Source organism: Bombus flavifrons, chromosome 15, assembly GCF_040668555.2.
Source record: "Bombus flavifrons isolate JBK064 chromosome 15, iyBomFlav1_principal, whole genome shotgun sequence".
NCBI lineage: Eukaryota > Metazoa > Arthropoda > Insecta > Hymenoptera > Apidae > Bombus > Bombus flavifrons.
Window position 1 is genome coordinate 9,314,975 of NC_138456.1, and position 14,798 is coordinate 9,329,772.

Below are 14,798 nucleotides of genomic sequence, written 5' to 3' on the forward strand. Positions count from 1 at the left end.
CTAAAAAATTGGTCGCTCACTGTGCGCGGCATTCAGTTTGATTTGCGACCACTCGTTTCTCTGTATCAGTGTTTTCCGACGCGGATAGATGGACTGACTTCCGCTGATTTTTGTAGGTTAGGTATCCTGGTCCAAACAGCCGTGGACTTCTTCGAAATTTGGATATTCGCAGGGAAATGTGCTTCAAACGATTTACTCCTGGAACAATACTTTAGCAGTCGATAATATCAATAAATTAATAAGTCAGAAATTGCAGGTTCAGTCTCCTCTTTTATGATTTTACAATTCTGTGTCGAATAGGATAATTAGATAATTTGTAATTTATAAACTTTGATTTCTAAATTTATCTTAGTCTGTTAATTATTCTGGCGTATTGTTATACAAGACAGTTTATTAGTACTGGTAGTTTGTGACTCGTAAACTTTCACCAATACGACCTAGCTGTGAAAAAGAACCATCGTGTCTTGTTCTTTAGACATTTCAGGAAATACATAGTTACAAAATTCAACATTTTTGGATATTTTATCTAACCCTGTAAAGAACAGTTAGGTTATTTTGGTTTATTAATTAATCGGTAAGTATTGTTATATCTTGTAATAAATAGAATAATTCGAAAGTCTTCGGTTTTAAAGATGAGCATCTTTCTCGTGTTTTTAAAGGGAAAACTTCGATATTTCCAGTATCAGAGTAAATAGTAATAAAATATTAATAAAGTTAAAAGGAAGATTAATGGATATTAATAAAATAAAGCAAAAATACCAATGGGGAAAAGGTTGCTATTTCTAGAATGAAAACTAAATATTTTTACTAAAATAACAGGATATTTAAATTCCCCTTTAAGGATATTTCCCTCATTTACGAGTACCTATTTGACAGCAAATATTCATTTTTATCACGTTATACATTTTATTTTACAAACTCGCTGTCTCTATTGCTGTGGTGGAAATAGTACTTATCTAATACACAGACGAATTCATTGAATTATGAAGTATCTCGGATCGTTGATATCAAATCAAGAACTTTGTTCATTTCCCTGTCACTGAAATAACATGGATAAAAAATGATGCAAACAGGTTTATACAATGTAATCCATCAAAAAAGGAACGTTATCTAAAGTTCTGTTTAACGTCGTTAAATTGTCCCCAGCTAATAGTGAAAACAGACATCCAGTGGAAGCGACCGTTCTATGGCTATCGCGTTTCTTCGTCACTGTAATTACGAGTTTATCTGCACGTCTCAAGCTCCTTAATTGTCTCATATTTGTACTGCTGGATCTACGTCCGTACACACTGTTATGCAATATCGGTGTGTGGCAAACAAAACGTGTGTAAATAACAGAGATCCAACGAGAAATATACTCTGTTCAGAGAATTTTCCTATTCCTCGGAACATCGCGCATCCGCCATGCAAATTTTACTCAGCGATTCATCGTCGTTTCTCCGAGAGATTATTTATCGTGGAAGATTGCACCGTGACGTTACTGACATACTTTATTATTGTTTCGCGTATCAGATCTGAAGGTAGCCGAGCATACGACTTATCTGCGCCGTATCGTGTACCGAGTAGAAAAATGTCGTGGCAAGGAACTCGATATACATGTATATCTCGGTTTCATCATGCACCGGTAAAAACAGCGATCTCCTATCGCTTCGTTCGTCGCGAAGTTCCTCGATCGAACGGGGTTGAAAAAACGCGAAAGTGATTAGAGCCGATAAAATCCTTATCAAATGCGAACAACGTCATTTTCAGTAGCCTATGTATGTACTGTAAACTAAATCAAGATTCGACTCGAATGTATACAAGATTTCCAATTGATCGCGTGAAAAGCTACTTGATATAACTGGATCCGTTACACGCGAGTCCAGCGGCTGCCGACTGTCAATTACGGGAAAAAATTGATGACTAACGACCAGATAAAAGCGGTAGTGCATTCCAAATCATGTCCTGTGTATATCGTTCTAACGATCTCTCTGAACACCTGACAAAACACTCCTTGAATATCGTTCACGATATGACCGAACATAATTCGTGTCAATATTTTCGAGGAATTTCAAGTGGTCAAAATGATTGCAAGCTAGTAGCAACGTGGTTTCTAAAAAAACACTCTATGCATGAATATATATCGCCAGAGATATTCCTCTGGCTGTCTACGCCGAAAAGTTCCGCGTAATAATCCGAGGTTATCTCCGGCGACCGAAAAGTTTCGTTTAAGGACACTCTGTCGCGACGAAACTTCGCATTCCGTTACAGGAGGCGGCTCCTCCGCGAAAGTGGCAACCCGTTTTTTTCCTTCTTTTCTCCTTTTTTTCTGCACAGGCACACGATCTTCGTTTTTAGAAGCTTCCCTTTGAGCCACGGGCGAGGTTATGCATGACAAAAAGGGTCCTTCGTCTCCGGCGGTGCACCGAAAATTTTAATAAACATCGAGACAAGAAAGTATCCGGTGCATCGTCGAGTCATGGACAGGGGCGGAAAGTTAACGTGGCGCGGAGTTTCGTCTTGAGTTATTAATAATGATATTTATGTAAAGTATGTACCTCGTATCTCTTATATAACGGCGCAGTTTTATCCTTTTATGTTTGTTTGCGATTGTGTTCGCAGATTCACAGATCTGTACATTACCTTAATGTCAGAATAAAAATATTAGGAGGGAATCTAAAGCAATTTACTATGTCATTTTATGCTTTGAAATATTTAAAATATTTTTATCCTAATAGTATTTACTACCAAATAATATAATTTATTGTTTTCTAGGACAATTTTTCTTAATTTTTCGCAAATTCTTCAAATACTAGATCAATCCATACTTAAAAATATTTTATTATTTATTACATATTATTTTTTTAAACTGTTTCAATTCCTTGATTAAGATTTTTTTCTTTGAGATGTTTTAAGATCCGATCCTAAATTATTACGTTACTCCTTTGAAATTCTTCATTTTACTAAGTTTTTCCTTTATATCATTTTGTAGTTACTGGATTCAATAAAAATCTATCGATATCTGGTCTCAAGGATAAATTTCATAATTTATCACTATTCTCTTGAAGATATCCTATCTACAATGCAACCGTAGATTATTACAACAATAGAAAGGAATTTCCTTCCGATTTATGATTACTGATCATTTCTGTATTAAACTACATTATTTGTAATTTTTCCAATTGCTACATTTAGATAATTATCGTTTGATTTTTGTTTAAAAATACAAGGTGCACAAAACAAGGTACGATGATGTGACATGTACTTCCATATTGTGATGTATTCAAATTTTATTCAGTGTATGCTCATACGTACTTTGCCTATATATACACATATGTATGTAAAGTAATCCCGCAAGCTTCCTTCTTTTCACTGAAGATTTTATTATTCGCACAATTTGCTTGATCACAAAACCGAATGATATCTAATTTCGTATCTTTTGAAGGATGCTCCTTCCGGAACGTAATCGTAGTACCGGCACGGAGCAAACTCAATCGGAGTAATATGAAATCAATTGTAAGGCAATTAAAGCGGAGAGCCATCGTTGTCTCGCGCATAAAACTTCCGAAACTCGATCGAAAAGTGAGCGCCGGTTATTGCGCTCTGTTTGCATTGACCGCGGCGGGCCGCATTCATTTGAATTTTAAACAGTTTTTCCGATCTTTCTTTAAAACGATGCCATAGATTTCATTATATGCAATTACTGGGGTCCAGCGTCGCAGTTCGAACGAGGCACAGTGTCTATGCTATCGACGTGATCATTAAGGGGAAGCTTTGTTTGCGTATTTTAATTAATACGCCAAAAGGCAAACCTCATTTTACTTCTATTAACCTGTACCCGATCTGCCGAGCATATTCCTCGTTATATATTTTTGCAGAATATCCTATTAATAAAATTGTCATATCCATTTTCTGAAACATTTCGATTAGAATGGAATCTCTACATATCATACGTGTAAAGATCACACGCGAAAGACACGATAAGTCTGTCGATTTTCTAATTTTTATGTCACTTGGCAAGACTACTATCGATATTTTTAATATGCTCAAGAATAGACGGATAACAAAAGCACATATTTAATCCTAGGATAAATAAAAATATAGTTTGAATAATGTGAAACTCATTGAGATAGATATACATACACATAGTGTATTGAATTTTAAAATTATGTACATTAAAGGGTAGAAGCTGTATGACCTATCATCGTCCTCCCCTATAGCCTTCGTATCTTCTTTTTCCTTCTCTTTTCGTTTTCTGTGATACATATGTATAGAAAAGATAAAAAGGAGAAAGGAAAATGGAGCTATAATAGAAAATTGCAATATTAGTTCGCATTGCGTGCACTTGTAGCTGTGAGAGTTACGTAGATGACTTTCTGCACGCCACTGAATCATCAACGCAAAGGGCCATGATAACGAGATAACGTGTTACGAAATAGAGTCAATTAAGTAATCCGAGTTACACGCATTTGCCACGCAATATTGGGTTTTCAACATGATTCTTGTTTGGAAAAATAACACTGGGTTAGTTATCGCTAAGGGAAGTCATACATTTATTCATGATCGTTAAATCTTGTCATTTGACCCATTAACCGTCTACATTGCTCTAGCGCAATATATTACATTTGTAATCTTTTCTCAGGCAATCTACATTATCGAATTCTGTTTCTCAATATCGAGCATTTGCTTAAATATCTTTTTCGTCACATCCCATAGCTTACAAGTTTCTGAAGTTCGAAAATATTGACATGTTTATAGCATTATGATAAACTTCACAATCATCTAATTCTTAATTCTTTTCTCAATCGCAGAAATTCCCTTTGTATTTCTGAAATATCTATTACTCTTAAAAAATTTCTGTATTGTGACAGAACAATAAATAAGCTACTTTATCTATATTTTTTGATAATGTTGTGTTTACGGAATTTTTATGTATTTATCAAAGAATATTAAAGAATCATTTAAAATTTCAGATAATATAATAATAATATATATATTATTATTATATATATATATATATAATATATATATATATATTATTATTATATATATATATATAAATGGAATATTAGTTAACATAATAGAGGAATATTTAGTTAACATTTAACGTTTTTCATTAAAATCATTTTATCATAAAATAAATTCTCCATGTGATATGTTTGAAAGAAAAGTTATACAAGATAAAATTAAGATTAACGTAACAAAAAGTGGTATAATCTCGAGTAAAGTTCGTTTTCGATATTTCAGCTCCCTCTTCCAGTCTTCTATGATGACGCATTGTGGTACTAGCCTATTTCCAGAACATCAGTATCGGTAACGTGATCGCGAAGTGGTAAGATAAAAATTGAATTGTGTACTGAAAAGAAAACCGCAATCACTCTATTCACAATAGACACACAATCGTATCATGATTTTAAATAAACCTATCACTTAACTCGATTGATAAACAGAAATATATGTATCTTCTATGATAACGACAACCTATTCATTATCAAATAAAATTTTTGAGAAAGGACATGAAATTTTGTATTTTGAAAGACTCGAAGATAATGAGCGATATACAATAAATCATTTTGATCAAATCTATTATTTAAATGAATTGATAAACATAAATAAATCCCTCGTTATAATCTATCCATTACAAACTAAAATAGAAAAGAACGTGAAAAATTTTATTTTAATGAAACTTAAATACATTGATACAAAGAAAATAAATATTTTTCATTAGAATACGAATTATATAAGGAACTGGAGAATATTTCTAAAAAATTAGGATGAACATATTTAATATTGGGGATCTTTGTTGAAATCTTTATGAGCAGCGGATGATATAGTAGACCTCTGTAGTGCAACTAATGAAATTTTAACATTTCTGCGAACGGAATTCAAGAGAATAATCGATTCCAACTGCGTTGCCAAGCACGCAAACTGAATAAAGTGCATGTAATTTTAAACAGAACGCATTCCACGTAGACAGGAACGAGGAACGAGAAAACATTAACCATATGCACAGTGTGGAATTCCTTTCGTAAATAACAGATGAATTTAATATTAACTTGTTACAATTCGAGAAATTAATCGGGTATTATAGAATTTTTAAGCAGCCCTCATGAAAATAACAATGCTCGTGTTAATATGTTTTAATAATTTATTCAACGTTCATTACATTTCGTAACTTTGAGTTGCCTCGCGTACAAATATAGATAATATTTAAAACAATAATATTATGATTACTCTTTGTCTATTCTGTGAATAAAATAACTTCTTGAACTAATAACATAATTAATTTCCCCAAATTTGAATAACGCATAATAAAAAATGTTGAAAAAGTTTCATTTTATATAATATTTTATAAACTTCGTGATATTATACGCAATATAATGCAGCATAGTTTGATAAACAAAGAGTACTCAGAATCTCTCGATAACAAATTTCTCGACCGCGATTTCCTTCTGAATTGATCGATTCGACAAAGATAATAATACTAGATAAAACATATACTTTCGTTATACATACATCGTAAACAACATCGTATAAAACATATATACGTTCGATTCATAGTAGCAATTCTATCTACACGTATGTTACAAACATCATTTTGATTTTTTCTTATTCTTATAGTTTTCTTGTCAGAAACTCTTTTGATTCGTATTTATTGCAATTACGTGTATTTTGGACTTAATGGTAAATAGCAATGTTGCTCGTAAGTAGTACTTACTCAGCCTTACAGTTTTCCTAGTCTTGAAATGCGACGTTTCGTGTCTCGCGAAGGAAAATACATTTGATGTTTGATATTCGAAGCGATACACAGCCTAGAAATGGGTATTAGCTGTTAAAAACAGCGTACCTATACTTATGAAAACTTTATAAAAATAGTTCATTATTTCTTTGCATTCTGTTCCTCCTGGACTAGCTAATTTATTTAATTTCATATGATAAAATGATCAACGCATCGACTCATGAACAATTAAAAATATTGATTCTAATAAATTACAAAATTTGTGGCTGTTAACGTAATATTTAAAATAACAAAAATCCTTTAAGTAACTTTATATGTCTGATGTTGAAGATTTTAAGAAATGCTTATTACGTATCGAGTTTTCTTGTGAAATGGTTTGAGATAAATTAATTACAAAAATAGTGACGATGTAAAATAGTCTTAAGCTTTAGTAATAAAACAATTTAACGATTCACGTATTGAGTTAAATTACGTATCTCGTAAAATTAACAATTCCTTCATTTTTATTCATTTAATAGCATCAGTTCGATATTGGGAGCGTTGTTTCGTTGTCGTATGACATAGAAAATAATTTCAATCGCTTTTCCTACAAGCGATAGGGATTATTTTCGTTCAGCCTTAGAACTAAGCTTCGATAAGAACTCTGTCGCCTGATTGTCTCCCTTTCTGTGTTCTAACGCTTGAATTACGTCCGTACCTGAACATAGAACAACAATCAAAATGTAAGAGATAAAAGTAGATTAGATAAAGGCAATTAGTTAGTTATGATTAGAGGAAAAGTAAAGAAAACCTACTTTTCCTTGTAGGACGTGAAAGATTCAAGTGAATTTGGTCGAGAGACTCGATTCCTTGATCTGGTCCCGTTTCAGGAATTTCGCTGAATGGTAGGAAAGCCTCTGCCATGAATCTCGATCGAAGAAAATCTTTGTCCTTTAGTTCGAAAACTACGATTGCGTTTTCTGTGGCTCTTTGTTCGCTTGTTAGAGGTCTGAAAGTATTTACATTAGTTAAATCGGAAATTTTGTAAATGAATAACATTTTGGAGAATAATAATATGGTGTTTTTGAAATGTTATAAAATTAGGCGAAAGGTGGTCTGTTATGGAAAAGGAAGTAAAATATGTAAAAATTAAAATTTTTGTATCCAAAGTTTACTTTTCATTTACAAACGTACTTATATATTGTATTACCAAAATGTCACATTGATATTATTATAGAACGTTTGATATTTTTCTTGTCTTTCGACAAACTATATATCATCTATGTAAATAAGATTCTCAAAATCGATATTCTTGAACAATAAGCTACGGATGAAGAAATTTAATTTTATACTTTTGATTTATTTTTGCATAGAGGATCAACTCTTCTCTGTTTATATAATATTTTCATCCACAATCTATATCTTGTTTATGTATTCAATTCTCTTAATATTTCTACGTATTAATATAATATTTACATTTAATGTCTCCAACGATCCATTCTCTATCGAAAAAAAGGTTGACTATTACTCACATGTTGAAAATTTCGTCGTACAGTGGATAGAGGTTTTCCTTTTGCACATGCGTTTTAGGCAATTTTACGTCGGCGAACTTTTCCTCCGGAAGTAGCTTCACCTTCACATATGAATCGCAACTACCTGGAAGATAGACAGAACGGTATTTTCAAGCTGTTCTTTCGAAACACCAGAAAGACCCCGATATAGGCTCATGCACGATGAAAGGTGACTGTCTGTATTCTTGATGGGTCTTTTGTCTATGAGGTTCCACAGTGTCAACAACATTTAATATATTAAATTGCTGCATAAATTTTCTTCGTCGTTTCGTTCATATAAACACGCTATCAATGTTATAATAAATATAATATCGCTATGTAAATCGACATAAACTATTCTCACTAGTCCACTCAGATCCGTCAATAATCATCCACTCAGAAGGATTTTTATTAGGTTGATGACAAAGTAATATCGGTTTCTGAAGATAAGAAGACAAGTTGACAAGAAAAACAGTTTCAAATAGACAATTTACGATAAAATCATTTTATGAGAATGGTGTTTCGTATTTATAAAATGGTATTTATAAAATAAAGATATAAGGTAACATTTACACGGATAAATATAGTAAATCGAATTTGTAAATCTACTCTGATGAACATACACAGAACTTATGCAGCAATTTAATATGACATAACAAACGAAAGAACACACATTTTACAACGGTTAAACATTCATTAAATAACTTTTAAATTATTTGTTATGTTTGGAACCTTATAGAAGTTTGCATCACTCGTGATCAATTCCATGTTTCTAACTTAGGGAAATTATTCGATATGCTAAAATACTCGTACATTCTCTAGTTACAAATACATAGTAACAGAAAATGCAATATAACAGTTTGGTCAGCCGTGTTCATGCAAATCTGTAAGTCTAATTGTTGCGAGGGCAGGCATGAGAGATTCTAATTTTAACAGTGATGAGGAAGAGCGTGTTTTTTTTTTTTTTTTTGTTTATTTCTTTATTTGACATCCACGGTTTACATACTTGTCTTCCCTTCTTTCAGTCTTTGTTTAGATTTTGTATGAAGCTTGTGCTTGAGAGTAGACACCTTGCCTACCAAATCGCCTACAAAATCGAAAGAAAAGGTCATTCTCTTTGTCGCGAACCACCCGCTCATTCCCGTAACCGATTTACAGTGAAACAAGCAAACGTTAACGAGCTACAAAATGAAAATCTAAGTTCAATTTACGTCGATGATGGAGCTTTGCGTTTTGTCTATCGACGTGTGCAATTCTGCTTCTCTTTGATGGTTCGGTATAACGTATTGAGTGATGCTCATAAAAGACTGATGCGATTATCATTTTTTAATTAAACGATTTTGCAAAATTTCTGAAAGAAATTCTCTTAATAAATTTCTTTTTCTAACTAAATAAAGAAATAAAAGGTACTTGACCTATGTACAGTTAATTTTGTAGATGACAAGTTATAAATATTACAGTAAAGAATTTTTCATGAATTAATTACGTTTGCTTTGTAATTTTTAAATGCACATTATAGTTTTCTATGTATTCCGTCTATAGATAACGAATATGTCATCGGTAACAATTATTTATAGCATTAACTTTTCTACGAATAAATCATTCAATATTTTTATGCATTCTATGTGATACATATGTGACAATTGATTTGCTAAAATATTTGTTTATCAAAAAGACGTCGTACAGTAGAAACAATATTTAAGTTTCAAATCAAACTCTTTTGTATTCTATGAATTCCAAAGATAATCGCACTTTTCGCTTCATCAGAACCACCCATAGAAATTAAAAGGTGTATAATAAATTATGTCTCGTCTAAAATATTGTTTTTAACATTCATGCCTTAAATTGTAATTTCGAATTCAAATGTTCTTTAGAAAATAATGTCAATTTTTCTTCTCTTACCGTTACTGTCGACCGGTCGTAATTTCCTCGCGTTCAATATCTGAATGTTCAACGAATTATCCACGAACTGCGCCTTCACGGTGATCTGTCCGTACTCGGATTCTTCCAACTCGTTCTGTTCCTTTATTCGTTCCTGATGGTAACGATGTATCAGCTCAGCTGTCTCCAGGCCGTGGAGCTCCAGAAGGTGTTCGATCTTTTCCAGAACTTTCACGTTCGCTGTCTCGTCAGCTCCAACGTTAAAATATCGAATGAGGGTGTGCAGAGTGCGATGGAGGTTGGAATAAAACGATGGTGGCCTTCTTCTCTGCAATGCAAAGATTTTCAGCTTTCATACTTTTTCGATACGCAAATTACTAAAAACCATTTTCTTGCCATTTATATAAGAGTAAGATTGTTTAAAGAGGGAAAAATAATTGGAGAAAATAATAAAAGAATGACGAAGAATAATTTCTAGTACCTCTAGGTTATTATGTACTAATTGATATAAGCTTTCCGATAACGTGTCCCAAATAACATGCAAGATCCTCTCAAAATTGTCTTCGTTAAGATGATCGTGCAACGTCGATAAGTTACTGTCAAGATATTGTAGAAGTCGATCCATGGTATTGCTGGTCGTGTCTATCAACTCTGCCCCCTCCATGAGATACCTTTATCCAAATTATAAAGGTAACAATTAATGAGAAATTAAATACAGTAGAACCTCATTTAATGGAACGAAATTTTAGTTAAATTTTTTTAATTAAATTCATTTATATGAACGTGAACTATGGACGTAAAATATGTATGGAACGTAAAATAATAAACAGGGAGAAAAATTACCGAACCTATGAACCGTTTATCCTATAAGTTTCGATAATTGGGATTACATAAAATGTGAAAAGTTTGCTATAGTTACCTGTTCATGGCAGGAGACATCTTATCCGCGACGACTTGTAAAAGTTCTATAATCTTGTTTTTAACAGTGTCAGTGGCATTATCGATGATCAGCTGAAGCGTCTGTTTACATCTGTCTGCGTCTTCTTGGGTTTTCTTTTCCGCTAGCTCATCCACGATGTTCTGAAGTCCTAGATCGTTGGCTAATGGCGCAATTGACGTTCTAATGTAATCGATATTATTGATCGCGAAACACCACGCCGTTGATACGGAGAACCTCCTTTCGTACACGCTACTTTCTGACAACTGTTCCAATTCTGTGGTCAATTCCGCCTTCTTTGCCATTTTATCTGCGTATGCGATAGAACATTTGCAGATATCCTAAAAATATGTAACGCGATATATTTTTCAGGAAATAGAAATATTTTTAAAGTTTGTACTTTTCTTTCATTAATAGCTATACTAAGATACAATTAACTAGTACAGTTTAGGAGTTTTCTGAGAAAAGAGTCTGCAGGTCTATGGTATATTACGTGTATAGGTATCAAATGTATTTTCCATAGTAGAATTATTATGAAATTTTTATTTCGTAATAAGAAAGACGAAGTTCGAATCACTTCTCACGAACATAAGTAATATTAAAAAATTAGAGCTAGGACTGCCAGTACAATTTAATATGAATTTTGAATTATATCTGGATCTTAAGATGTAGCAAAATAAGAAATAAATATTCCAAACTTTTCGATCAAAAACTCCTTCTCTATGGACTTACGTCTATAATTTTGGCAATGAAAGTGTAGGAGCCTTCCGTGTCCGGCCATGCGAGTTGTGTCCAAAAGACTTTGATTTGGTAGAATATCGTTAATGTATCCACGGCACTTGAGCTGTATTGGACGGAGTTATCGACTGCTTGCAACGTGTCAAACTCCACGGCTCTGTCTATTCGTTTCAGGGCCTTGTACACCGCTATATCGAGCCAATGTGCCACACCAGCTCTGAACCAGTTGTAGTAAGTCTGTACTTTCATCCCTTCCAGCTGCCCTTCGGCGCATAGCACTTGACCAAGACTAAAAAAAATTATATTTTATAGTTATTTCTGAATATTAGAATATTGGCAGCTAAAAAATTATATACAGAATACATAACGACTTACATAACGTATCTCTGCAACGCAAGATACAGTTCGAATAAAGTCGTTCCCAGATTTAATTCCACATCGGCGTTTTCAATTTCAATTCTCTTCAACCTGCCGCAGACATCCTCTATAACAATCATACATATATCACTGATCCTCTTCTCGTACATCATGTACAGACATCTTGCATAAGGAAAATTAATTCGTCTGAAATTACAATGAAATTAATTTCAAACAATATTCAACATCGTGCTAAAATTCTGTCTAAAAGATTTTCAATTCTCACTTGATGAACAGCTTATCGTAATTATCAATAGCATTTTGTAAATCTGCTCTAACAAGTTGAATCACTTTGATGTGATACTTCAACGCATCTTCGTCCGATTCATTTTCCGGGAAATTGTTATTCAATATATGGTCAAACCTAAAATACCATAGAAATAAAATGTGCAATTATTTAATTCGCTATTTATAAGTTTTAATGTTTTCTTAAGATTGTACAAACGCTCACCATTCGATACCACCCTGTTCAACAGTGTACTCTAAAGCTTGAAGGACACTTAGTGTCTCGTCAGGGTCTGGAAACCAGGGATACATTTTTGCAGGAAATAGATTAATATCTTCAGGCACTTTAAGGGACGAAATCGACGACAGAATTCTAGTGAAACAGAAAAATTCGCTTTGAGAACCTCGAATATTGACTGTTTTCATAAACTTTTAAACACAAATACAGTAATGTCTTCGCTAGCTGATTATTGGTATTCTCTTAAAGTATTTGATTTCTATATTTAACTTAACTTCTTATTCTTTACATTAGTACACGCTTGTAATTTCTTAGATTATCTGATAATTTTATTTCTTAAAATCATATTAATTGAAGCTCTTAAAATTCTCTTTTAGATTGTGATAATAAAGTGTAAATTTAATCTCTTTGTATAAACGAGTATTCTGTGAGAATTGTTTTAACAGATTTTGAATCGATTCTACGTGAAGTATTACGTGATTTATTACGTAAGGTTTTGGTTAATAATCTTAGAGTATCTTTTATTTCTAGTAAAACTTTAACGTTTAACGTAGATTATGTATTAAACTTTTTCCAATTTGCAGCTAATATAGCAACTGTTCTAAAATTTTTGAACTGGATTCCTACTTCATTTGCATTCAATGCAAACGAAATACACCAATTCTCTAGAATTCTATTTTCCTTGATAGTTGATCAGATACGATCGCAAACTACGACCAGCTAACACGGAAATTCTGTACTTAGGATTCACATAGTTTATTAATAATCACCCCAAAATCGCGGACAACTGTGTCATGGCGTTCTTGTCTCCAATCGTGAGCCTCCTGATCTTGCGAATACTGTTCAGACACGAGTATAACAACTTCTTCGTGGCGTCCCAAAATAATCTTGTTTCGTCTACCGAGAAAAGACCATTCTCCATGGGCCTCAGAAGGTCGATCGCTAATTTATTGAAGACAATAAAGTTTAACGGATGTTCTTGATGGATCCTTGAATATTCTATCCATTGAGCTAGCGTCACGTTTCTGGCTAGTAAACCACGTTGAGCACTGTGCTGAAGAAGAAGAACTTCCGCTGGCGCTGACCATCGACCGCACCAACAGTATTTCTCTATTTTCTGGGTCTCTATTTCGTATAACAATAGCACCCTGATCAGATGTCTGTACTCTTGTGCGGCCACCTGTGCATTGTGCTCGGCGCTGAAGGCCAGCCTTAGTTTCACTACACCACGTCGTTTTGATTTGTTCTTCTTCTCGAGGGAATACCACATTGTATGGCCTGTTGTTGGTATGTCCTGATATTGAACGAGAAATCAATCTTAGTAGATTCATAATTTATTAATGCACTAATAAGAATTGATATGTTATGAGAAATTCATCTGTAGTAGACTTTAATGTAAATTATCTGAAGAATCTTCTAAGGAATGTAATAGTTCTGTGAAACGAAATAGTTCTTGATCTGTGATTATATGAAGATTAAAGCTTCTTACGATCTGAATTCTAGTTAACATTTTTTTAGCGAGTAGTTTCTGATTTAAAAAAGAAAATAGGTAAAACTCCTATATATTTAGTGCTCTGGACTACTGATAGTTAAACTAGATTTTTAGTGACAAATCAGAGGATGAATTTAAGCAAACTGAGAGTAGAAGTTAAATAATGACAGCGACGTTTGATTATTTTATGTACCTTCAAAGGTATCCTACAGCGACCGATAAATTCGTTATCATGACAGCCAGTAGTGGCAGTAACAGCAATTTCCTTCGCTAGTTTTACCAGTCCTCGAACACCCTTCACGTCTTTTACTTTACTCATTTTCTCAGGAACTGTTTCAGCAGCGTCAAAGTCCCTTTAAATCGAGGAATAAAAAGATAATATCTAAACATGTTGTTAACAAATTTTACTCCGATTACGGTCTTCGTTATGAACTTACCACACTTCTAGATACAGTACGTCGTTTTCTGGGTCCTCTAGAGGGCTACAAGAAATCATGATTGAAGTTATATTACAATTTATGCATCACAGTGCCGAAATTTAATCTAATAGATTCCAATACCTTATATTATATTTCACCTTAATATTTTATACTTTATTGGCCTATGAATTAAAATTCAGCACT

General features: G+C 33.2%; 1 protein-coding gene across 6 annotated transcripts in view; it reads right to left on the reverse strand.

The window, feature by feature from the left end:
• Window positions 1-6,109: 6,109 nt before the first annotated feature.
• stac (C2 and C2B_Munc13-like domain-containing protein staccato) overlaps window positions 6,110-14,798 on the reverse strand; it is a 36,864-nt gene continuing 28,175 nt past the window's right edge. For 5 of the 6 annotated variants that reach the window (XM_069129117.1, XM_069129119.1, XM_069129120.1 and 2 more), the window contains 14 exons: window positions 14,613-14,657; window positions 14,369-14,528; window positions 13,454-13,977; window positions 12,672-12,818; window positions 12,447-12,584; window positions 12,179-12,367; window positions 11,798-12,092; window positions 11,048-11,406; window positions 10,610-10,799; window positions 10,150-10,456; window positions 9,254-9,334; window positions 8,230-8,353; window positions 7,513-7,706; window positions 6,110-7,415 (listed from right to left, as the gene is read on the reverse strand). In XM_069129117.1, the coding sequence (XP_068985218.1) occupies window positions 7,321-7,415; window positions 7,513-7,706; window positions 8,230-8,353; window positions 9,254-9,334; window positions 10,150-10,456; window positions 10,610-10,799; window positions 11,048-11,406; window positions 11,798-12,092; window positions 12,179-12,367; window positions 12,447-12,584; window positions 12,672-12,818; window positions 13,454-13,977; window positions 14,369-14,528; window positions 14,613-14,657 (2,848 nt within the window). In that variant the 3' untranslated portion in view covers window positions 6,110-7,320. The remainder of the gene's footprint in view (window positions 7,416-7,512; window positions 7,707-8,229; window positions 8,354-9,253; window positions 9,335-10,149; window positions 10,457-10,609; window positions 10,800-11,047; window positions 11,407-11,797; window positions 12,093-12,178; window positions 12,368-12,446; window positions 12,585-12,671; window positions 12,819-13,453; window positions 13,978-14,368; window positions 14,529-14,612; window positions 14,658-14,798) is intronic. The other variant, XM_069129118.1, reaches the window with a different exon arrangement.